Genomic DNA, 24,859 nt, shown 5'->3' with positions numbered 1-24,859 from the left:
CCATAGTATATTAGACTCATAAGACCATAGAGAGGAGGAAGTGATTAGGGGTGGCTACACTGATAGTAATGTCAATAGCTAACCCAATAGTAAGCAGCACCTAAAATGTACTGTACTCCTAGTAGTTAGCTACCAATAAAAACTGACTGAATAAATTTAAAACCACTAAAAGATAACAAGATGTTTAGCAAACAGGCACCATCTGCTACATAAACCGAGAGCCCTTCATTCCTTAGAAGCAGCTAAAACCATCCCTGAATTACAGTGAAACTGTACAACCAATGAACTTATAGTAATAGAGTCTGAGTATTACAGAAAAACAAAAGGTAAATCATAAGCAGTAAACTCTTCAAGAAGGCGGAAATACAGATTCACCTTAGAAAAGTTCCACAAATTATAAAACTGTTTTCATATTCCAAGATGTGATTTCCCAATTGACTCGTAAGAGCTGCCTCCCTGGAATGCCACATTCCCAAACACAACCAGATAAATGCATTACTAGAACATACCCACCAAGGAGAACAAATGTGAAATAAACCATCTTTCCTGGTTCTCCAAAACAAAATTAAATTTTATAACCAAAGAACAAGTCCAAACCAGCAAATTCTTCATCAATAGGATGTGAACAGCTTTAAGACCAAAATATTAAAGTGTATAGATTAATACATGAAACATTTTATTCAGGGGCTCTTAGTTGGTTGAGCCTCTGCCTTTGGCTCAGGTCATGATCCTGGGGTCCTGTCATGGAGCCCTACATCATCAGGGAGTCTGTTTCTCTCTTTCTCTCTCTCCCTCTGCCCTTCCCACTGCTCATTCTCTCTCTCTCTCTCTCTCTCTCAAATAAATAAAATCTTTTAAAAAAAACATTTTATTCAAAAACTATAATTCACACACACTATTTCTTATAAAGGAACTCACTGTCAATTACAAAGAACTGTGATCATTCACCAGATGTTTCCAAGTTGTCAGAACCAGAAATAAACAGTACATACTTTCAATAGATAAGGTGATATTTTGATGGTTCTCATTCAACATCTGATTCTTTGTGGTCCTGGAAGTACTTAGAGGATTAACAAAATTCAAGTTTTTTGTTGGTTTTTTTTTTAAGATTTTATTTATTTATTTGACAGAGAGAGACCACAAGTAGGCAGAGACAGGCAGAGAGAGAGGAAAGGAAGCAGGCTCCCTGCTGAGCAGAGAACCCGATACAGGACTCGATCCCAGGACCCTGTGATCATGACCTGAGCCGAAAGCAAAGGCTTTAACTCACTGAGTCACCCAGATCCCCCAAAATTCAAGGTTTTTTTTTTCTTAGGTAAATTCAAAGTAAAGCTCAAAAAAAGTTTTTTTGTTTTTAAAGAAACAATGAATTTGACACGTAGCTTAGAAAGCCCAGTTCAAATCAGGGAGTCAGAAAGGAACTTTAGATCACTGTCCCATCCACCTTCTCAGTTTTTAAACAAGTAAATATCTAAAACTCCTGAGCAAGCATTGTCTGTTTTCTCCTTAAAGATCACAAAAGACAAAGATTCCTCCTTTTACTTTCATTGTAAACCCCCCTTTTACTTCCTTTCCCTATTCCCAAAACAAAACCAAGCACTAAAAAGGCAAACCTTTCTCCAATTTACATAATTGCCTACTATAATATATCTCTTCGTCCCAGTCATCCAGACCAGAAATCTTAAACATACATATTCAATTCCTCACCACCCCCCTCCCTGACCTGGTCAATCCCAAATACAGTCAATCCATCCCTTCTAGCTTCTTCCCCCTGTTCTCCCTCTGGCCTTTCTGTTCCCACTGCTACAACCGTAATTCAGTCCTCCCACAGCCTAACCAGACCCCACTTCCCAGCCTAAACCAGAGCTCTCTGCCACTGATAAACCCGCACAACAGAGGTCCAAATGGTTTTCTACCATGTAGTCTCCAACTATGTGTCCAACCTCACCGGGGACCTCTATGCATTCAAACATTTTGCCTCACCTAAGAGAATCTTGCTAACTCCAAACACTGGAATCTCTACTTTCTTTCCTTCCTCTTCTGCTCATTCATTCATTCAGCTAAAATTTCTTGAGCACCAGCTGTGCGTCAGGCACCGTGCTGGGTTGTAGGGATATATATAATGGTAAACAAAAACAGGTAGTACATGTCCTCACAGAGATGGTAAAATACACTCTTTGCTCTTCTGTGCCCTTCGAAAGCCAGTTCAAACCCCTCTAGGAAGTTATCACCCTGGGTGGTAATAATCTCCATGTCTCTTGGATTCCTAAAAAATACCTTTGCAGCTTTTGCCATATTTTGCCCTTCACTATGTTTGTATTCACTGCCTTATGTATTTGTGTACCCCCAAAGCTTTAGCCCAGAACTCCACACTGAAAGCTAGCTCACCTAAATGGTGGTTCCTTCTCCAGCAATTTCCAACCATTTCTAAGTTTTAAGTTTCTTTTTTTTCACTTCCTATGAAAATGCGTCAAGGGTCTTTTTTCTTTTCCTTTTCTTTTAGGCACAAAGGTGTATTAAAGCTGTGGGTAAGTAAAAGTCATTTGCTTCGGGCTTTGGAATGTGTTTATGAACTTACAAATGAGAACATCTGATGCCTTAGGAATCTACTTCAAACAAAATAATGAAGCCGCCCCATGGTGATTTGGCATAGAAAGAACTTGGACGGCAGACAGCTCCCCATTGGACACTCCGACAGCCATTTGGATCCCTCTGTCAGGCCGCCTGATCAAGACCGCACTGAGTTTTAACTGAGTCTGTAGCACCTTAGTTAAATTTTGTGTTTTTGTCAGGCTCATCTCAAGCAAACTGAAAGAACTGAATCATAATTTGTCCTTATGAAGATTAGAGATAGACTACCCACTATGAAGGTCTAATAAGTCAAAACAGCAAGTATGTTTTTAATGATTTATTTATTTATTCTAGAGAGAACACACACTCAGGGGAGAGGGGCAGAAGGAGAGAAAAACTCAAGCAGACTCCACACTGAGTGGGAGGCCTGACTCGGGACTCAACCCCATGACCCTGAAATCACGACCTGAGCTGAAACCAAGAGTTGGCCGCCCAACAGATTGCACCATCAGTGCACAGCAAGTATTCAATTAAATCAATACCTAGAAAGTAAAATTTGATTCTAGTATGCCACTGAATTGAGAACTGGCTGGTTCATGTATACACAGAAATGTGCATTTCCTCATCACATATACTATGTGGTACTCTTGGTGGTTATATATACACATACACATACATACACACCTAAAACTTACATGTTCAAAATAGAGGAGAAGAAAAGTAGCACTGAACACTGCTGGGTTATTTTTGCAAAATTAGGATGGAAGAAAGGAGAAAGGGAGAAGAAAGGGGTAAACACGTCATCTTTTAAAGCTAGAGTTTTCTTTCTGAGTTTTTAGGAGAATTCTATGTAGAAACGATTATATCTTACAACAGTTAAGAACCAACAACATTTCACTAGACAGCCTGCAAAAGAAGTTTTCAGAAGCTGGGCTTCTTTTGTTTTCATCCATCTTATTAATATGGAATGATAATTAATTCAATTTATTTATTAATTTATTTAGTCCACTGAAAGGGGGGGGGGGAAGCAAAATTACACCCACAAAAGTGGAAGTGGAAAAATCATTTTCATTACCAGCACATATTCCTAGATACGGCCTAGACATAAAGGCGGTGCTCACACTGTCAGCAGCTCACTTCTAACCAAAGCCATCGCCGCTCAAGTTAGAAGGGCCAGGCCTGCCAGGGAGGGGCGAAGCCCTTCTGCACCCTTCCCACCAGCCTCCAGCTCAAGACAACTGGGAGCTTGCTAGAAGCCTAAGATCATGAACTCCAGGGCCAAATACCCACAGCCTAAATCTCAGCTCAACAACTTAACTATAGCTCAGTGACCTCTGAGCCTCAGCTTCCTCATCTCTAAAATGGTCATAATAATGGCACCTAGGGTTCTTCTGAAGCCTGAGTGAATGCATACAGAGCACAAGAACACTACCTGGCACGGGACTATAAATGTAAGCTATTGTTATGATTTGCTTTTTATTCCAAAATTCAACTATATCTCCTCTTCTTTCACTATCATAGCAACTGATAATGAGAGCTGGGGCACCAAATGATGGCCCTAAGATGCTATAAGATCATATATTTGAGCATGTCCATAAAAAGCATTAGCCTTTCCATTAAATTAACCTACTTGCCATATTATTTGAAATATCTTGGATTTATTTATTTTAGAGAGAGAGAGAGCACGAGCAGGAGGGGCAGAGGCAGAGGGAGAAAGAGAAATTCCACCCACCTCCTCTCTCAGCACAGAATTGAAAAGGGGCTTGATCTCATGACCCTGAGATCACAACACAAGCCAAAACCAAGAGACAGTCACCCAAAGGACTGTGCCACCCAGGCACCCCTGCCACATACTAAATTGAAAACAAAAATCAAAAATAAAAAGAGTTCCTTCTCACTCCATTCCCACAAATATTTCCAGGCAAGGGAAGTTTTTCTGTATTTCTCTCAAAGATGTCCTAATCCACATTCTGACTCATACCTCTTCTATAGACTATAAAAGAAATCATTCTTCTATACATTATTTACCCAAGAATCCCTGGCTGCATTAATATCAGGGTGCCTTAATAGAGTTTAAATGAAAACTGAACATTTTAAATTATTTAAATCTTCAATTGAGCTAATTAGTCCTCATTAGAGGCTGCTCATTCTTCCATACTAAAACAGTGGGCGAAATGCTTCAAGTCACTTCAGAAACTGCTTAATATTCAGTCCCCAGAGTATGTCCATGAAAAGTTCTCTCCTGCATTCTCAATACCTTTCCTTTGCAAACATAGTGAGAGGAAAGATAAAAGTGGACAAGGCTGGAAATGCAGACCCTCTACACGATCCTTCACAGCAAACTCGCTTTCCATGTGTTAACATCCAACCCTGTTCCCATCATCATAGTCAGGAGGGGCATACAAAGGTTACAACAATTAACATATTTCATCTCGCTAACTTTTGAGCCAAAAATATGTGAGCCAAGTTATAAAAAGTAAGCCTCTATTTGGATTACAGGGCCCCATTCCAAAACCCAAAGAATTAGCCTTTCTGGAGAGCTGCGTGTTATTTGTAGCTTAATCAAATACAGATAAATCTTTGAAAGGCTCCCTTTTTATTGGGCTATTTTTGTCCCACGGGTGTGTTAGCCTATACTCTAATTTTAATCCTGATCTGTGAAATCGTAACCCAAGGATAAATGTATGGCTTTCTTACCAACCATATTTTACTAAAACTGCTCAGGCCTTTATATTAAGGTGATAAATTCTGTATTAAAATCACACAGAAAAGTCAGACTTTCATTTCTAATAAATCACCTCACCTCATGGTGCTACTCTGTTAAATCTTCTCTACCGGCTTCTCAGAAGGTTGCCATTACAATCATGGAGTGCTATCATTCCTCTTAGAACTAACTAACCACCTGTGCAAAACACAGCTGCGTCCAGGGGACCGACAGCCTAATATTTAGAGTCTACTTCCTGATTCAAAAATAATAGTTGCATTTCCAAGGTGATAATTTAGCCAGAGAGGTGGCATTTCATTTATATGTTCAGTGAGTAAGTACACAGTTATGAGGCTGTATAAGGCCTGTGTAATAATGTATGTAAACACACTCCTTTCCCTGGAGAGGTGTACAGTATGATTTGACCGTCAAGACTTTTCTCCCCACAGGACATCCTCCACAGAGAGAACACAGGTTACTATACATGCTTCCAGGGGCTTTGTAGAAGCCCTACCCTTCCCAAAGCAGCAGTGCTGCCAAGATGAATTCCCAGGCCTCTGCCCCTCTTTCTTTTCTTCTCTCTCTCCACCGTTTGTCCACCTCTTTCTCTATTTCCTCTTCCCTTGCTCCTCTCTTCCTAGCCTTGCCTGTGAAATACGGACTTTGACATCTCCTCTGTCTTCCCCCAAATCACACCATTCTCGCAGTTTTATCAACTCTTTGGGGAAAACTCCCCAAATTTAAGAACGTCAAGTCTATGTAATAACCCTTAAATTCCTTAAATTCAACATGATCAAAATGGAATGCCTGATGTCCCTATTAATCCCAATTCTTCCACACTACTTCTTGCTCAGTGAATGGCCCCGGCAGGCTCCCTGGGACCGAGGTAGTCTTAAGGACTTCTTTGCCTCCTCTTTTGCCTCAGCAACCCCCAACTCACCCACCTAATCTGTTGCCAGTCACATGGATTCAGAGCTCTTCTTTCTACCACCACTGCCACCAATCCTACTCTAGGCCTTTATTTCTTCCCCTTGAACATTCTAGAATTTTTCTAAGTGGGCTTCTACTTCCACTAACCCATCTTAGATGATACTATAATATTAACTTTTTGAGAGAAGATATACGTATTTCAGAACCAGAGGGTCTGGTTTTCAATTCCAGTTCTGCTACGTCTTCATTCTGTGACCTTGGGTAAGTTACCTAAACTCTCTGTACCCTAACTCTCATCATCTCTGCACACTAAGGATGATAACAGCGCCGGCATCATGGAATTGTTGTGAAAACAAAAAGTTGTGGGACACCTAGAACAGCACCTAGCATACATTTAAACACTCAGTAAATGTTTGCTATTATTTGCCATTAGCTCCATTCTGGTCATACCATGGACTTCCCCAAAACCATGCAGGAGTCCAAAGGCTTCCAATGAAACGGCAGATCCCCACCCCGCCATTCAGTCTACACCCTGCTAACTTTTCAACTTCGTAATGCACACCCCCATGGGACCTGAATACATACCAGGTAAACTGGGGGACTTACTAGTCCCTGAACCCACTCTGGAGCCTCCTTTCTCATCCTTGCTTTCTTGTTTCTGGGATCTCTCCTGATAAAACTCTGTCCATCCTTCAAGCCAACTGTAAGTCCTCCAGGAAGCCCTTTTCTAAACACTTCAACCAAATGTGATTCCACCTGCCTGGGAACTCCTCTTAGCACAGGGCCTATGTTAACCTGAAGACAGTTCTCTATCTGTACTGCTCACTGCACTACTGTCATTCTCCCTATAGGCTTGTGGCTCCTCAAAGGTCCTATGTGCATTCATCATCGCCATACTCTCCAGCACCTAGCCATGAGTAATATGTTGGGGGTGGGGTCACAAAAAAGATGGAATCACGGCTAATCAGAACCATGGCCACCGCTGTGGCAAGGCAGCTGGGCAAGTCCAAACCAAGAGAAATGTATGCTCTGCCCATACTGGAGTCCTCATCATAGTTTCAGAAGACATCGAAACTTATAATAGAAATGGGATGGTCTCTCCAGCGAGTCTTTCTTTATAAGACACCAGAAATACAGTAGAATAAATGTAGGAGGAATGGGATTTGTCACCCTATCCTAAAATACACAAAAACAGTTCCTCACATATGCTCAATACCACAATCAAAAAACCATCCAGCAACTGTGTTTAGTGGTTAAAGGCCAATTCCTGCTAGATCTACCACTTAGCCATCCCTAAAGAGGTAACTCAGACCTCAACAACAGAAGCTTGTTCCGTGATATATTAACTGCCTCCGGCATGTCAGTCACTACAGAATGGAACACCGTGACACATCCACAGTCCCTAGCCTCAGACGCACAAGAGGTCCACAAACCCTAACCTCATGAAAACAAAGCCACAACAATGCACATTGCCAACAACAGAGTGCACACTCAATAAACAGCAGTGATGTCATCCAGGTACCCCGGGTCAGGGAGCAGGCCCGGCAGTCCTCCATTCTGTCTAGGGGCAGAGCTGTAATCTGACACCACGGATTTAGACCTCATTGCAGCCGCAACTCTGGGCATTCATAAGCAGCAGCAAAGGGCTCTTTCATTCCCACTTCAGCCTTCAGCCATTCAAGAAGCATCCTGCCTCCAGCACCACTAGGAGAAATTCCCCAAGACCCCAGTTTCAAGAATCCCTATGGTGAAGGGACAGTTAAAGATGGTTTGCCCTCAAATAAAAGATAATGCTCCTAAAAGTGGAGAATACTTTCACTCCTCAAATGCCTGGGTGGTACCTATAAATCCTTAGGCAGATCAGCCAAAATCCCTTTTAAGGTGACAAGTCCGAGGAAGCTCACTATGGTTCATTAAACTCTGTTCAGGTAATTGCATGTTTGGTTAAACAACAAAAGTCAAATTAAAATGTTTAAGTTAAAATATATTGGACTACTCTGCAACACCAGCTCTTTTAAGGAGAACACACTCAAGTCAGTTCAGCCTTCCTATTCTTTATTATCTGTTGCTTTTATTGAGTGGAGGTTTATCTCTCTTTAATTAAATTTTTACTGCCCTTAAAAGTACTAAGATAATCCTTTCCCTGTAAATTAATTGCTTTTCACAGAAAACAGTTCCCTATTCTTATTTTACACTCTCAAATCCTAATCCCACAGAGGCAAAGTAACCGAAGAAAGTAAATCAGCACTCCCATACCACTTCCTCAAAGATAAAGAAAGTAATACTCTGAAGCTTGGGGGCACCCAAAGAAAATCACCCAATAATTTCTCACACAGGTAAAACCTTACTCATAGATAAGACGTGGGTACAGCTACCTCCAGCCAAACATGTCCCACTTTCCAAAAACGAGCTGCAGAAACAAAAACATCCTGCGAGACAACAGAAGCCTTGTGAACTGGAAAGCTGAAGTGCTCCTAATACACACACTTCCCTGTACTCTGTGGGTGCCCCATAAATACTCCCTGGCTGATTCACAGGCCAATTACAGTGGCTAGCAAGGACAGAGAGTCTCCCTGGTCCTACTCTGGGGAGTGTTAGGTAACAGAAAGTTGCAATTTGTGGTGGTGGCAAGAAGAGCTAATACAAAGGTTTAAAAGGAGTGGGGTGGTGACAGGTTCACATTACGTTAACTTTGCCTGCACCTCTCCCCAAGCACCTGAGTCTTTAAAAAATGGTATTGTGACTTACACCACTTGGGGGGGGGGGGGGGGGCGTGACTAAAACTGCCATAAAGGTGCATAGGGTTCCCTCACCAAAGAGCCAACAGGCTAAAAGATTGAGAAAAAAAAAAAAAAATAGAAACTTACTTTTCATAGACCAGCTCCTCATCGATGGAGAAATAGTGGGTATTTACAGTGCTTTTTGGTCTATTCCTTAAAGTAGCAAAATATAATCGATCTGAAAGACAAGTTTAAAAGACGGGAGAAAACATATGAGAAGTAGGGCAGCTGAACGTGGAGAGTGGTGATAATACACGAAAGATCAAAATAATAACTGCTACCCATTATTTAAAGACCCCAGTAACACGTGGAATTCTTGCAGAAACCTGATCTCTCCCAGAAACCCAGAGACCCAAGAGCACAACAGAGAGGTGAGAAGGGGACCCAAATGAGACACTCAGCTAGGGGCTGGGGGTGGGGGCAGAGTTCCCACATCTCCCCAGTTTCAGGCCAGCAGGAGCGGACAGAAGCTGGGGGTACCCGTAGAACTGGAGATGCAAGTTTGGCTCAGACATCTCCAGACCTCAGCAGCTGCGGAAGGGGAAGAGAGGCGAGCCTGCAGCTCCGAAGACTTCAAGAAGAGGAAGGGAGGAAGAGACAGGGAGGTGTGACTGGGGGGGGGGGGGGGGGGGTGTCCCGAAAACCGAGGGATCAAGAGCAGGATAAAGGAGACGGAAAAAATCAACCGGAGCAGGATCCCCACGGGCTGCTGTGTGCAGAAGCCGGACCGAAACCGGCGCTGTCCCATTACCGGGCGGGAAGGCCATCCGAGGGAGCTGCAGAGGGAACCAGGGACGCAAGAAAGACAGAGAAGCCGGAAGCAGGGGGTCCTCGGGGAGAAGGTAGTACAGAGAGGGGACGAGAGCGCGCGCAGCGGCTGCAGGACACCAGGGGCCCGGGGAAAGCCGGAGACAGCGGTTGGGACGTAGGGGTAGAAGTGAAGAGTTGGGGGCGAGGGAGGGTTGGAGGATGCGGGGCGGCTGCTGCTCACCTTTCATGAACTCGCAAGCCCCGATTAGTTCCCCTGACTCCGCTGCCATCTTAAGCGAGATACGCACGGGGGAGGACTAGGTCGTGGCCAGCTGAGGTCACCCGCCCCCGGGGGCTTCCCCACTGCCCAGGAGCCGGGAAGCTTGCAGTCCCGAACACCGAGCCCGCCCGAGAGAGGCAGCAGGCGCCGAAGGCGGAGGCGGCTGGGGGGTCAGCGCGTGGGGCGCCCCGGGGACATTCCGTGGGGAACCCGAGCCCGCTCCGCGCGGGGCGCACACGCCCCAGGCTGTGGCCGCTCCGATTCGGACCCGGCTCCTGCCGCTGCTCCGCCGCCGCGGCGCCAGGGAAACGCAGACCAGGTCTCACAGCCGGGCAAAGTCTTCCCCCCGCTCCCAAAGTGATCATGGAGGAGGAGACGTCTGGCCCCGATCGCGCCCGTGGCTACTCGTGCGACAGCGGGCAGGACTCTGGTGCCCGCCGGCTGGCAGCAGCTGCTCCGGCTCCTCCTTCGCCACCTCCTTTCAGCAGCAACTCTTCCTCCTCCTCCTCCCCCTAGGTCCGCCCTCAGACCTTCCTCCCCGCCCTCCCTCAGCCCCCTCCACTTTCACGGCTCTGCGGCCATCCCTTAAAGGGACAGCCCCGCTCCTTTCTCGGTGCGGGCCCCGCGCCCCAGTTACCAGGCGCCCCGCGGGTCACTAGGAGCCGGTTGCTAAGGCTTTGTTGCCGTCCTCCAATTGCTGTACAGGAAACGGGGCTCTGGGCCCAGGGGAGCCGGGCGGGGCCTCCAGACCAGAAACTTATGAATGAAACGGTGGAGTAGGGAGTAGATGTCGGGAAGGGCGCTCTTTCGGCTTCACTGGCAAGGATGCGCCGGCGCCCCCTTTTCTGCACCCACTAAGCCTTCTTAAATTTTTCGTCTCCGTCTCTCTCTCGCCCTCACCCACGTTCTCCTAAACTCTTGAGCGCGCGAGCGCGCACACACACACACACACACACACACTCTCTTAATACCTCAGATCTCCGGCCCAGCCTCCTATTAGCAAATCTTTCAAGCACTCCGCATTCCCTCCACCACTGACGGATCTTCATCTTTATTTAAAAAATGATAAAGTTTTAAAAGAAGCGCTACCTCCCCGCTCCAAAGAACATGTACCGATTTCCTCTACACACACTGACTTTTGTATCATTTGTGCTTTGTTCTCACGGGGGGAAACGTTCCCATCCGATTCCCCCCACGTCCTCTCAGTGGGGCCACCACTGCGGGCGCAAAATGCCTAACATCTACATTGCTTCGGCTCAGGAGGGGGGCGAGGGAGCGAGACCGGCGGAACAGGCGACACCGGAGAGGGCCACTAGAACACGGGGGGAAATTAACACAAAAGAATCTCTTTAGGTAGTCTTCGCTGAAGCGCTGCAGGGAGTGGGTCGTCTCAAAAAAGCCCTTGTCTTGTTTCTGGGAAGCTCCTCACACTGAACAACTTTATTGCCGGGTGCCCTGCGGACGCGCCTAATTAGAGGACAGTCCCTTGGATATGAAAATGGCGCTACGGCTCCATCATCAGAAGAGCATGCGCCCTGAGTGGTTTCTCCAGAACCGGAGAGGGATTTGCGCCCGCCTTCGGGAGAAAGGGGGCGCACCAGAGAAGAGCCGCCCCGCCAGCTTGCAAGGAGCGCTTTGAGGCGAGCGTGGAGAACTCAACTCCTTGGTCTTAACCCCTTTAGTCAGCTTTGCTAACTCTTCCAAAAAGCGACACTGTAACAGAAAGCAAATAGAAGGTGCTTTTTGGAAGCCTGATTGGTTTGATTTTTTTTTTCATTGCTAGAATAAGAAAAATATATGGATGTATTTCATAGGTATTCAGAAAAAATAGAACATCTCAATTCTAATCAAACATGTCCTTGTAAGAGAGTAAAAAGAAAAACCTAACATCCAGTTCTTTAGACCACAAAAATGTAAAGCTGGAAGAATCATTAAAGAGCACCTCTGATACCGTATACCCAAACAGCACCGTCTATACTCTAATCTTCACTTGAAAAAAAAAAAAATCTCAAGAGTTTTTGAAACTATAAAAGTCCTGAAAGATGAATTGTAATGAGTGTTCTGTGTTGAGATGTGTTCCATGTCTTACAGGCCACTGGCAATGGCTATGGAGTTCTAAAAGAGGAAAACATCTCTCAAATATGTTGTCCTCGCTCATACAATTACTTGAATTTTTCCTGATATTACCCCAGTCTTACAATCTGGTGTTAACAACCATGTTGGCCAAATCAAATTATTGTATTGAAAATATCTAACAGTTTTTTTCATGTGAAAGATGGCAAAGGAAAGCAAATGAATGTCTCAGTAAACTTAACTCTTTTGTTCAGAAGTCTGAATTCAGCGGTGGTAATCTGTTTCCAAATTTGCTTATTTAACATTTGTGTAGAATCTAAATTCACTTGCAAAATTTCCGAAAAACCTCTCATCCCAGTACTGTTTTAGAAAAATTGAGTGAAAAAAAGAAGTTCAATTCTCATACAACACATAAACTTCTAATTTCATTATATAGTCTAGTGAAATGAACTCTAAATCTGCATTTTCAGAGAAAGCAACGTTAACTGAACTTCCTCTTGTTATTTTCTAAAATGAATTTACAAAAACCTTTCATATAATTCTCTGGCTCAGAAATCTTGGTCATGAAAAGTGAATTACGACCAGAATAAATAGAAGTTCTTAAAATTAAGAACTCAAAATGAAAAACTTTCTTTTTCTTTATCACATTTACAATATGGATATTATAATGAAATTCTTAAGGACTTTCTAATATTTTAATGTTGCACAAAAGACAAATAAGTGATTATCAGTATAATCAAATCTCTCTAAACCAAAATCTGCACAATATAAAAGATATGGAATATTCTACAAGAAAAACTGTAAACAAGTTAGTGCACGCACAGCACACATCCACGCCAAGGTTCTAGTGACATCATAAAACACTTTATTCCCTCAATTATCCTGAGGTCAGTGTTCCTATGGGCTGCAGTTTCATAATAAAGGCATGATTTCAGTCAATGGAGGAAGATAATGGAAGAAACTTTTTCCAATCATCCAACTTAATAAAAGTATTAGGAAATGACTTTAATTTTAAACAACAATAAAGAAAGTCATTTCACACATAAAGAAAATACTGAGAAAATTAAGATGTCACTCAAAGAAGAAAAGGAAGGTAATGTTATACAGAGAATTCTAGCAGGTCAGTACAAAAGTGTCTCAACAACAGTAACTCTACAAACATCACTTGAATCCTGTCTCTCACACACTGAGAGACAGTGTACGGACCAGTGTGTGTACCTGCAGAACTGGAAAACTCACTCTAGGAGGTAGCTTCAAAATATGTCACCAAAATATGGCTGGTGGGGCCATACTGAACACCCGTAGTCATTCATGCACATAACACCTCTTCAAAAATGCAAAGGCAGCTTCTCTGGGCCACGGCTTCCTCATAGTCTTCCCTAGATTAAAATCCCCATTTTTTTCAACCTTTTCTAAAATTGCAGGGCTTCAAGTCCAGTGACTTTCTTTTCCAATTTGTCTATATCCCTTATAAATTGTGTTCCAGAACTGAATGCAGGCCAGTGATGACTTAGTGTGACTAGTTCTAAGATCAGAAAAAAGCACTGATAGAAGATTCAGATGAGAACAAATGTGATGAAAAATGTAAAAGAACCAAATTTTATCATTTAACTGCAAAAAAAAGGACACTCTTCTCTCTTGTTGGAGAACGACAAGGAAAAAGTTGCTTAGGCTAATCAAAGACCTGATAACTGTGACATTTATTATACTATTCAAAGCATCATTTCTTATTAGAATATATAATGGGAATGTGCTTTTAGTTGCTTTTTCAGTCATAAGTAAAAAAATATTTAGAATATGTACTTTGAATTCTTTCTAAAAATTAATTTTCTTTTTTTTTTTTTTTTTTAAAGATTTTATTTATTTATTTGACAGAGAGAAATTACAAGTACATTGAGAGGCAGGCAGAGAGAGAGAGAAGGAAGCAGGCTCCCTGCTGAGCAGAGAGCCCGATGCGGGACTCGATCCCAGGACCCTGAGATCATGACCTGAGCCGAAGGCAGCGGCTTAACCCACTGAGCCACCCAGGCGCCCCTAAAAATTAATTTTCAATTTAACTGTGAAACAAGGAAACCTATCTTTCTGAGTAATTTAAAATTCAAAGTAATTTGAATTGTTTAAATATTTTGATTCCTTGCTAGGTGCCAAAATAATTTAAAGTAATCTTTAGCTTTATACATATATATAGTTACAATCACAAACTATTATTACAGAACAATCAGAATACCAAAAATATGTAGATAAAGTGACCATGAAATAGTTGCCCACAGATGCTAAAATCGTGGACTGACCCAGCCATATTCTGCATCACATTGATCACCAATGCATGTTTAAGAACTCCAAACCAGAATCAAAGATGGTAAGAACCTGGAAGGACCTGGCAGATCAGCTAGTTCCAGTTTTCAAACAGACACCCTGGCAGAGCCTAAGGTAGCAGAGGCCCTACCTGGGGATTGGAGGGGAGAGTGCTGGGTAGCATGGAGAGCTACTACAAAATATTCCACTCATAAAAAATGATGGGGCAATTAGAGGAAAGAAAAGAGAAGAAGAATTAATTACCCCCATGGCCCAGGGTAATTAATTTTCTGAAGTCACATAGCTGACTCGTGGTAGAAATAAGACCAGTATTCATTATTTGCGCTAATACCAATAATCTTTTCTCAATTCTCTCCTAACTTAGCTCATCTTACATTGTTTAGCTCATGGGTTCTTAAACTTTTGAGATGATAAAATGTCAAGCAATAATAATGTATATGCCAAATATCTTTCCTTCAAGATTTTAGAGAAAATATTGAAATAATTTAAGCTCAGAATGGAAAAATAAGAGATGTTGCATTATCTCTTGTTGTCATATGGCTTCTCTAAAAATCTGAATTGTCTATTTTTAATAGCATGACCATTATTCTATAGAACATAGTTTGAGAAATTTAGTGAACATTAACAATAAAAATTCAATTCAATAATCATCTTATCCTTGACTGATGCAGCTGGTAAAGAATGACATAATTTTTAGAAGGTGAAAGAAAGTTCCATAGCTAGGTTGATAAACTTAACGGTGCTCAACTTACTGGTCAATTTACCACATTTTTCAAATAGACTAACACTCAATACAGTTTTAAAACTTACAGAATGTGGGGTGCCTAGATGGCACAGTTGATTATGTATCTGACTCTTGGTTTGGGCTAAGGTCCCGACCTCAGGATCATAAGATCAAACCCACATCAGGCTTTATGCTCAGCAGAGAGTCTACTTGGAGTTTCTTTCTCCCTCTCCCGTTTCCCCATCACACTCTCTCATAAATAAATAAAACTTTTTAAACAAAACTTGCAGAATTTATCCATCTACACTTGTCATTCTTACTCTTTTTTTGGAGAGGAAATTAAAAAATGAACATTTTTTCTCCAAAAATATATAAAATAATATTCTGTGTGCCATTCCTCACCCCCATCACCACCAAAATAATATTCTGTGTGCCACTACTCACTCCTCATTACCATCACTTTAGTGACATATTGTGGTTTCAAGTTTCCAATGTTCCCTCACATGCCCATTTAATTTATGTCCCTACTATAGTCTGTATACGTTTCTATCAGAAAAATAATAACAATTAAGTTTTATTGAAAACCAGGCACACAATTTATAGCTCAGCTCTCACATCAGTTCCCTATGAGATAAGTTCTATTATTATTGCCATTTTATAGATGAGGAAACTGCCACAAAATGGATGCTCTAAAAATATATAGAGCATGACTGGATAAATGAGTAATTAAAATGTTGGGAAATGAACTTACCTGAATCACTTCAATATGTAAAGCAGTCATTTGCAGCTGGAGTCATGGGAAAAATACTGGATTTATAATCAGAAGCCAGGCTTCAGGTATTGCTCTATCACCAACTGTGTATATAATCTTAGACTCTTTCCTCTGACATTAAATAGATATTATAATAATTTCTAATTCACAGGAATAATAGTAGAATTAAATAAGAGTACCATGATGTGCTGCCATTGTCTAAATATTTGTTATTAATGTTAAAGCTTATATTAAATATAAAATTATTTCCAAAATCGGATATTCACAAGACTCAAACTATTATATTTCTTTGGATCTAGGTATTTTTGCTTAAGTTACCCCTTGCCAATAACATAAGCAAAATAGACACTCACAGAGAGTTTCTTTTTATCAACTGACGACATCCCCACAAGGCACAAGTTAACATTGTCTTTCATTTCGGACTGCTTGTAGCCATGGTACTATCCCTAGAGTGCAACGGGGGCCCATGACTCCATTCAGGCTTCCTCAGTGGATTCCTAAATTCCCCCACTCTGGCTCACATTCTTATAATCGTTCTGTTCCAGAAGCCTGGGGCACAAGTGTTGTTCCCTGCAGTTCCCATGGGGACCCTTGATGCCCTTTTGGAACTCTAGGTTTCTGGTGCCCACCTCTGTGTAGCAACTCCAGGAGAAAGTAGTCTTTTCCATAAACTACAGTATTTTGTGATTTTTCCAATCACAAAATACTGTATAATCACTGAACTGATGGTTATTCTTGCTGTTGTCATTAACACCTATACTTGCATTGATTTCCATGGAGGAAAAATATACTTTATGTCTTCCAAGGCCTTCCAAGCCTTCCTACATTAGGATCTATGTCATTCTTCAGAGTATATCTGAAGTATAATTTGTCTTTATGATTTTGGGATAAACATGATATGAATAATTTGACATGCACATAAACAAAAATAATTTCTGCTTATCCTAAAATATGTCAACGTATATTTTAGATTAAATATCTCTCTTCATAATTATGTTTTATTTCTCATAACATCAAATATACATTTTCATATTTATGCATCCATTAATTTAGCAAATACTGTGTACCATGTTAGTTAGTTAGTTAGCATTGTGCCAAGTGCTAGGATTAAAATCAAGAACATATGGGGCATCTGGGTGGCTCAGTGGGTTAAGCCTCTGCCTTCAGCTCAGGTCATGGTCTCAGGGTCCTGGGATCGAGCCCCACAGACCCCACATCGGGCTCTTTGCTCAGCAGGGAGCTTACTTTTCCCTCTCTCCCTGCTTGTCTCTCTGCCTACTTGTGATCTCTCTCTCTGTCAAATAAATAAATGAAGTCTTTTTTAAAAAATTTTAAAAATAAAAAATAAAATAAAATCAAGAACACAGCCCAAACAAAAACACCAGAGAATCCTAGACTTGAAGGTTGAATAGGAGCTAACCAGGTGGAGAAAGCCATCCTATAGAGGGAGGAAGGCGGCAGGAAAATGGGAAGGAGAAAGACACAAAGTCAAAGCCCCAGACTGAGGGAACGAGGTGTGCATAGCCCGGGATGCAATAGAGAAAAGGCTGGCTCAAAGTTCCATTTGGCTCCAGCATAGAGAATGAAGTGGGAGGAAAGGGAAAAGAATCTTGGTACAAAAGGTTAAAAATTTGAACTTTATCCAGAGGGTAATGGGGCCCCAAAATGAAATATATTAAGTAGGCAAAGCCTAGTCAGGTAGGGATTTTCAAATTGCCAGAAATAGTCTGAGAAGTATTTAAACTAATTGTAAACAGATTGGAGCTTACTCCATTAATCCTCAAAGAACCAGAATTATAACAAGAATACAGACTTTGGCTCACTTAATAGGATCTTCCATTCTTTTTTTTTTTTTTTTTTTTTTTTTTTTTGCTTTCACTATTAAAAAGACAAAGTAGAACTCACCTGTGTTTTTTGTTGTTGTTTTTTAAAGATTTTATTTATTTATTTGACAGACAGAGATTACAAGATCACAAGTAGGCAGAGAGGCAGACAGAGAGAGAGGAGGAGGCAGGCTCCCCGCTGAGCAGAGAGCCCGATGCGGGACTCCATCCCTGGACCCTGGGATCATGACCTGAGCCGAAGGCAGATGGTTGAATCCACTGAGCCACCCAGGCGCCCCAAACTCACCTGTTTTTTTACAGAACATAATTAGGTGCATAAAGGGAAGAGCTGTCTGAGATTCCTGAAATTTAATTTGCATATATTGGAGGTAAATGTGGATAAGACACTATATATTTCTTCTATACTGAGAGTATTTTTAGTACAAAGACCCTAAGCAAATGTAAAAAATAGGATATACAAGAATTACACTTGATTAAAATATTTTAATTAACTGACAAAGTAAATTAGGATTTGTAAGCATTTGATTTCTTAAAAACTTTTTTAAAAACTTTTAGAAATAATAAATTAACACAAATGATTTAATTACTTGATTTTTTTTAAACATTCTAGATTTTTTTCTAAGATTTTTTTATTATTTATTTATTTGACAGATAGAGATCACAAGTAGGCAGAGAGACAGGCAGAGAGAGAGAGAGAGGAGGAAGCAGGCTCCCTGCTGAGCAGAGAGCCCAATGTGGGGCTCAATCCCAGAACCCTGAGATCATGACCTGAGCTGAAGGCAGAGGTTTTAACCCACTGAGCCACCCAGGCGCCCCTAATTACTTGATTTCTTATATGACATGTTGACTGTCCCTAACTACTTTGACTATAAAATAATCTACTTCAAATTCTAGGTTGAATAACTTTCTAAAGTGCTCCAAAAGGAAAATCTCTTAAAAGCACTGAGTATTACTGTCTAATTAATAATTTCCTCGATTTTACATGATTAGAAACCACGTAGAACGAATATACCTGATCTGAAATCAGATCTTTGCTCTCATCCCTGTAGCAGGCAAAGCTCCTAGTGTGCTAATGCCTTTCAAATGCAGAAAAAAAAAAAAAAAAAAAAAAAAAAAAAAAAATGCAGAAAACATACCCTTTTAAAAGAATTTAGGTTTTGGTGGTTCTCTCCTTTTTCTATCCACAACACTTCTCACACCAAATATGTGGTTGCTTTCCAAACCAAGCAATTGTCCAAATCTCCGCAGACACCAGCTTCATTTCTGCTACTGTCTACCTAGAGTCGGCACAGACGGCACAGATGAAGGGCTCAGTTCCGAGAGACAGCTCTGCTTCAGATTCCAGTCCACCTGTACTGACCAACTGGTTATAAATTGGGGGTGCCCACAACCCCCTCCTCACATTCAGTAATTTCCTAGAAAAGCTGACAGTCCTCAGGAAAACATTTTACTTCCTATCACCAGTTGATTACAAAGCATAGAAATCAGGAACCACCAAACCATACATAAGGCCAAGAATGGGGGAGGGGCTCAGACCTTCCCTCCTCTTTCTGGGGGTGTCACCCTGCCAGCACCTCCATGTGTTCACCAACTCAGCAGCTTTCTGATTTCCATTTTTATCATTGGCCATTAGTGACTAAAGTCAGTCTCCAGACTTTCTCCTTTCCCCCTGAGGTGTAGGATGAGGCTGAAAGTTCCAACTCTCTAATCATGTGGTCTGTTCCTCTGGTAACCAGCCCCATCCTGAGGCAACCTAGGAGCCCCCCAGGAATCACCTCGTAGCATAAACTCAGGTGTGACTTGTTATGAATAAGCAAAGATGCTCCTGCCACTCCTATCCTTCAGGAAATTCCGAAGTCTTAGAAGCTCTGTGTCAGAAATGGGAAGCACACTGGGGCTCCTGGGTGCTTCAATCCGTTAAGAGACAGACTCTTGATCTTGATTTCCCCTCAGGTCATGATCTCAGGATTGTGAGATGGGAGGCCTGCCTCCTGCTCTGCACTCAGCATGGGGTCTGCTTGGGGTTCTTTCTCTCCCACTCCCACTGACCCTCCCCCAACTCATGCAAGCTTTCCCTCTAAATAAATGAGTAAATAAATAAATAAATAAATAAATATTTTTTAAAAAGAAATGGGAAGAAGACAAAATATATATTTCTTATTTTCACAGGTGGAAAAGGAAAGCTTCAGGATTATTTGGAATAGGAAGCTTTCTCAATCTTTCCATTTTATAATTGCCCAAAACTATTTGTTAAGAAGGGGCTTTTAACTGCAAATATGTGAACTGTAAATTGAAAATCAATATTTACAGCATAGCATGGGTCCACTGAGGCCTTATTAATTTTTAGAATATGTCTGACTGCGCAGTGTAGTGTATGTTCAGTTTCCACAAGATTCAGATTCTGGAGAAGGTATCAAGCACGAGCCATCTGTTTGGGAGGAGCCGAGAATGCCATCTAAAGAGTGGAGGAATGGGGCAGGAAAGGGAAGGCAACCCCAGTACCCTGTGTGTCTTCAGACCCAGTCACCATTCATAGTAGGCAACTGGAGCTGATCCCCCTGGATGCACTGAGTCATGGTGTACAACCACTTGCCTCCCAGTTCACCCAAAGAGCAAAGGAGCTCTGATATTTATCTCCCACCTCCTACCAGCTATTGGTTGAGGACTCCTCCTGGGGAGGTTAATTCTCTCACAGCCAGGGGAGGTGTTGAGTACATAATGTCAAAAATAACAGAAAAAGAAAATTAGAAGTGACAAGTGTCTTTGCATTAGAGGTGATTTCACTGCCGCCTTCACAGTATATTCAGAACTGGAACAGTTCTTCACTACCAAACCATATCCAAGCCATCATCATCTAGAACTGCAGCAATCTCCTGACCAGCTTCCTTCATTCTGCCCGTGTTAACTACAGCCTAGTCCTAACAGAGCAGCGGAAGGATCAAAAGGCTAAGTCAGGTGGGCCGGGCAGGCTCAGTCAGTTAAGCGCCTGACTCTTGATTTTGGCTCAGGTCATGTTCTCAGGGTCGTAAGACCAAGCCCCACGTGGGGCTCCATGCTCTGCGTGGAGCCTGTTTAATTAAGAGTCTCTCTCCCTCTCCTTCTGTCCACCCAGACCCGTGCACATGCCCTTTCTCAATACATACATACATACATACATACATACATACATACATACATACTATAAAATGCTAAGTCAAATCTTACCACTTCTTGGCTCAAAACCCTCTAATACTGTCCCAAATCATTCAGAGTAAAAGCCAAAAGTCTTAAAATGGCATGAAAAAAGCCCTAAGGGACAGGACCCAGCCTCTCATTACCCCTCCAACTCTACCTTCTATCATTTTGCCCCTTATTCCTGTTCACTGCCACACTGGTCCTTGCAGTTTCTTGAACATTCCAGACAGATTCCCACTTCAGGGCTCTTGCCTTTCCTGTTCCCTCTGGCAGGGAGGGACTCACCCTCATCTCCCTTTAGTCTTAGCTCATATGTCATTTTCTCAGAGAATCTTTTCACGACCACTTTTAAAATCTGAACCTCTCATCCCCCACCAGTGCTCCCTGTCTCCCTTCCCTTACTGATTTGTCTCCATAGCACTTACCATTTTCTGACATACTGGTTATTTTACTTATTTTGTTCCATGTCCGCCCCCCCCCTCTCTAGAGTACAAATTTCAAATGGCAAGAACTTCTGCCAATTTGGCTCCATTGTGTCCTCAAAGTCTAAAACAGAATCTGGCACATGGTGGTACCCCAACAAATGTTTTAGTTAATTCACTAAATATAATTAATTAAATCAACTGATTCGTTTAACTGATGAACTAACAACAATCGGGGAGGACAGAAGTAAGACTAAGCAGTTTGAGAAGTGACTAGAAGGTGAGTAGGAGAGAGATCATGAAAACAACACTTTCAAGAATCCTGGGTCATAAGGAAAATAAGAGATAAGGCAGGCACTGTGAGAGTGTTGAAGGACAAAGGGAATGCTTTGTTTTGTTTTGTTTTATTGTTTTAAGGCTGGTGTCTTTGAGCACGCCGACAGATTAGACGGAAAGAGGAGAGTGGAGTCGCAAAGGCCAAGGCCAGATGGAGAGCCCGACTGATCTGAAGAGATGGAAGAGGACAAGATTAAGAATGAGAAAGATTAGCCTTGATCACGTGAAGATCACTGCATTCTCTAAGACAGGGAACAGCAAATTCTTTACAAAGCCAGATAATAAGTATTTTAGGCTTTTTAGGTCAGAAGATCTCTGTTGCGACTACTCAACACCCTTTTGAATTGCAAAAAGAGCCATAGACAATACATAAACAAATGGGCATAAATGTCTCCCAATATAATTTTATATACAAAAACGTATGGCAGGGGCGCCTGGGTGGCTCAGTGGGTTGGGCCTCTGCCTTCGGCTCAGGTCATGATCTCAGGGTCCTGGGATCAAGCCCCGCATTGGGCTCTCCGTTCAGTGGGAAGCCTGCTTCCCCCTTTCTCTCTGCCTGCCTCTACCTGCTCGTGATCTCTGATCTCTCTCTGTCAAATAAATAAATAAAATCTTAAAAAAAAAGAATGTATGGCAAGCTCTCAGACTGTAGGTTGCCAACCCCAACTCTACGATTAGCAAGGAGGTGGTATGAATGAGAGTAAATGTACTTAAGTTCATGAATTGGATTGGCAAGGGGTGGAAATGGTATACTTGCCTCTCATTACCTCTATTTTCTTTATGAATTAGAAGTTGGGATCACCTAAGGGGGAAACGGGACAAGGTAGGGCTTTTGTGGAGAGTGATGAATATTTGAAATATTTGAAATACAGAAAGGGGGGCACCTGGGTGGCTCAGTCAGTTAAGCATCTGCCTTTGGCTCAGGTCATGATCCCAGGGTTCTGGGATGGAATTCCACATCAGGCTTCCCTGATGAGAGGGAGAGCCTGCTTCTCAGTCTGCCTGCCACTCCCCCTGCTTATGCTTTCTGTGTGTGTGTGTGTGTCTGACAAATAACTAAATAAAATCTTTAAAGAAAAGAAATACAGAAAGGGGTAGGGGGAAATATTGCCAAATAGAGACTAGAAAACAACCCACACCATTGTGCTTTATCAGGACATTTTATTGGGAACATAAGTCAACTATCTAAAAGAGAAAGACTTCATGAAGCTAGCCTTACGTTGGCTTCCTCTCTCTCCCCTTCTTCTTCCAATAGCACCCTAATCTGCTTTTGAAACATTCACCCCTCAACCACTACCAAATATGTGGTTGTGGCAGCGTTAACCTCAGCCGCCCCCCTCCGCTCTAGACACGGGTTCTGGCTGGCTTAGCCATTCGGCATATCCTATCCCCCATAATGGTCACAACGACTAAGGAACATGGTCTTGGCCTATGTGAACCAGTCTCACGCCATTTTGGACAAATCTGCCATGACAATCATTCCATCACCTGAAGCCTTCTTGAGCACAGGACCCTACCACATTCTTTCTTCTTGTTTAACCACACCCTTAAGTATACCCTGCAGGCATAACATCCTTGATCTGCTCTGGAGATAGGAATATGAGTCAAACATTTCCTTCCAAGTGGTCTCCTAGCACGTAGGACCCAGGCTCTAGGATTTAAAAGCAGGAGCTTACTGAGTGCAGGGGTGAAGAGCTGCTCATCTTGCAGATCCCCAAGACATGCTTCTGTCCCTAAATCCTCTTAATAAACCATTTATCAAGCTGGACTTGCCCGCCCCTTTCTTCCTCCTTAAGGCTCCTTAGGTCTTTTGCAGAACAGGCCAAACAGCAAGAATGAATCCCAAATTCTGTGCCAGAGCAATTTCCAAAAAGCTGAATCGTGAATGATGTGGGGAGAAAAGTTAACATCTAGAACTGTAGCCATCTTTTTGCCACCAAGTAGAATTCAAGAATAAAGGCAGCCCTTGAAAGGCAGAGCAGAGAGAGGAATAGAAACAGGACTTGGTGACATCGCTAGGTCAACTACGAAGGAAGAAACTACACATGATATATTTTTATTTTTGAGGCACTAAATTCTCCTTTTGAGTCCATTTGAGTTTTAGTGTCTGTGACTAGTACATAAGAGTCTGAAAATGACACAGACCTTACTGTTTTTAAACATGTGATCTGGGATTATTAGCATAATTATATCAGAGGGTAAGTACTAGAAATCTGCATTTTATTTATTTATTTTTAAAGATTTTATTTATTTATTTGTCAGAGAGAGAGACAGCAAGCACAGGCAGACAGAGTGGCAGGCAGAGTCAGAGGGAGAAGCAGGCTCCCCGCAGAGCAAGGAGCCCGATGTGGGACTCAATCCCAGGACGCTGGGATCATGACCTGAGCCGAAAGCAGCTGCTTAACCAACTGAGCCACCCAGGCATCCCTAGAAATCTGCATTTTAAAACAAGCATTCCAGGTGATGCTTTGGCGCATGGCCTTAAAAGACAAGAAAAAGTTGAAAAGATAAAAGGTGAGCACTCTAAGCATCTCCAGAGGCTTGGGGCTCAATACTGCGACGGCAAGATCACCACCTGAACTGAAACCAAGAGTTGGGTCCTTCCAAGTGAGCAACCCAGGCACCCAGGCTGTTTTACTTTTAAGGTCAACAGGAGCCAGAGGAATGTCTCTGATAAAGTGTTATTTGACCAAAGACCTAAAAGAGAAAAGAGGAGTGCGCTATGCAAATATATAGGGAATAATTTTTCCAGGTAGAGAAAACATCCAGTGCGGACCAGTGAGCCCTGAGCATTCTGGGAGCAGTCACGGACAATCAGGATGGATGGAGCTGAGTGAACGAAGGGGAGAAGCGTAGGGAGTGAGAGCAGAAGGGCAGTAAGGAGGATGGGTGCAGCAGATCTTAGAGAATCTACAGGCCTTGGGAAGCTCTTCGGAGCTTCATGGTATCTGTGCCTATAGAACCAAATCCACATTTCCTTATCAGGAACTTGAGGCCCTTGGCCCTCTCTCCACCAACACCTTGCAAGCTCATCTTCCGCTACGTCTGATTTTATACCGTCCTCTTCCATGCCAGGACGATGTCTCTTCCTGGATACCTCATGCCCTTCAGAGCTCAGTGCCTTCCATGATGCCCTTTCTACCAGCTCCACCTGCCAAAATCCTCTTGGCCAACGGCCAGCTC

General features: G+C 42.4%; 1 protein-coding gene across 5 annotated transcripts in view; it reads right to left on the bottom strand.

Annotated features, from left to right (window-relative positions):
- The window catches only part of CDC14A (cell division cycle 14A), a 190,771-nt gene that overhangs the window by 163,244 nt on the left and 2,668 nt on the right, over positions 1-24,859 (bottom strand). For 4 of the 5 annotated variants that reach the window (XR_009345545.1, XM_059138137.1, XM_059138139.1 and 1 more), the window contains exon 2: positions 9,073-9,163. Coding sequence is in view for 3 of the 5 variants with exons in the window: in XM_059138137.1 (XP_058994120.1) it covers positions 9,073-9,163 (91 nt within the window). In the remaining 2 variants the exon portion in view is untranslated. Of the gene's footprint in view, positions 1-9,072; positions 9,164-9,976; positions 10,589-24,859 lie in introns of those variants that run through there. The other variant, XR_009345546.1, reaches the window with a different exon arrangement.

Source organism: Mustela lutreola, chromosome 10, assembly GCF_030435805.1.
Source record: "Mustela lutreola isolate mMusLut2 chromosome 10, mMusLut2.pri, whole genome shotgun sequence".
NCBI classification, from domain to species: Eukaryota; Metazoa; Chordata; class Mammalia; order Carnivora; family Mustelidae; genus Mustela; species Mustela lutreola.
This window is presented reverse-complemented; position numbering and strand designations above follow the sequence as displayed.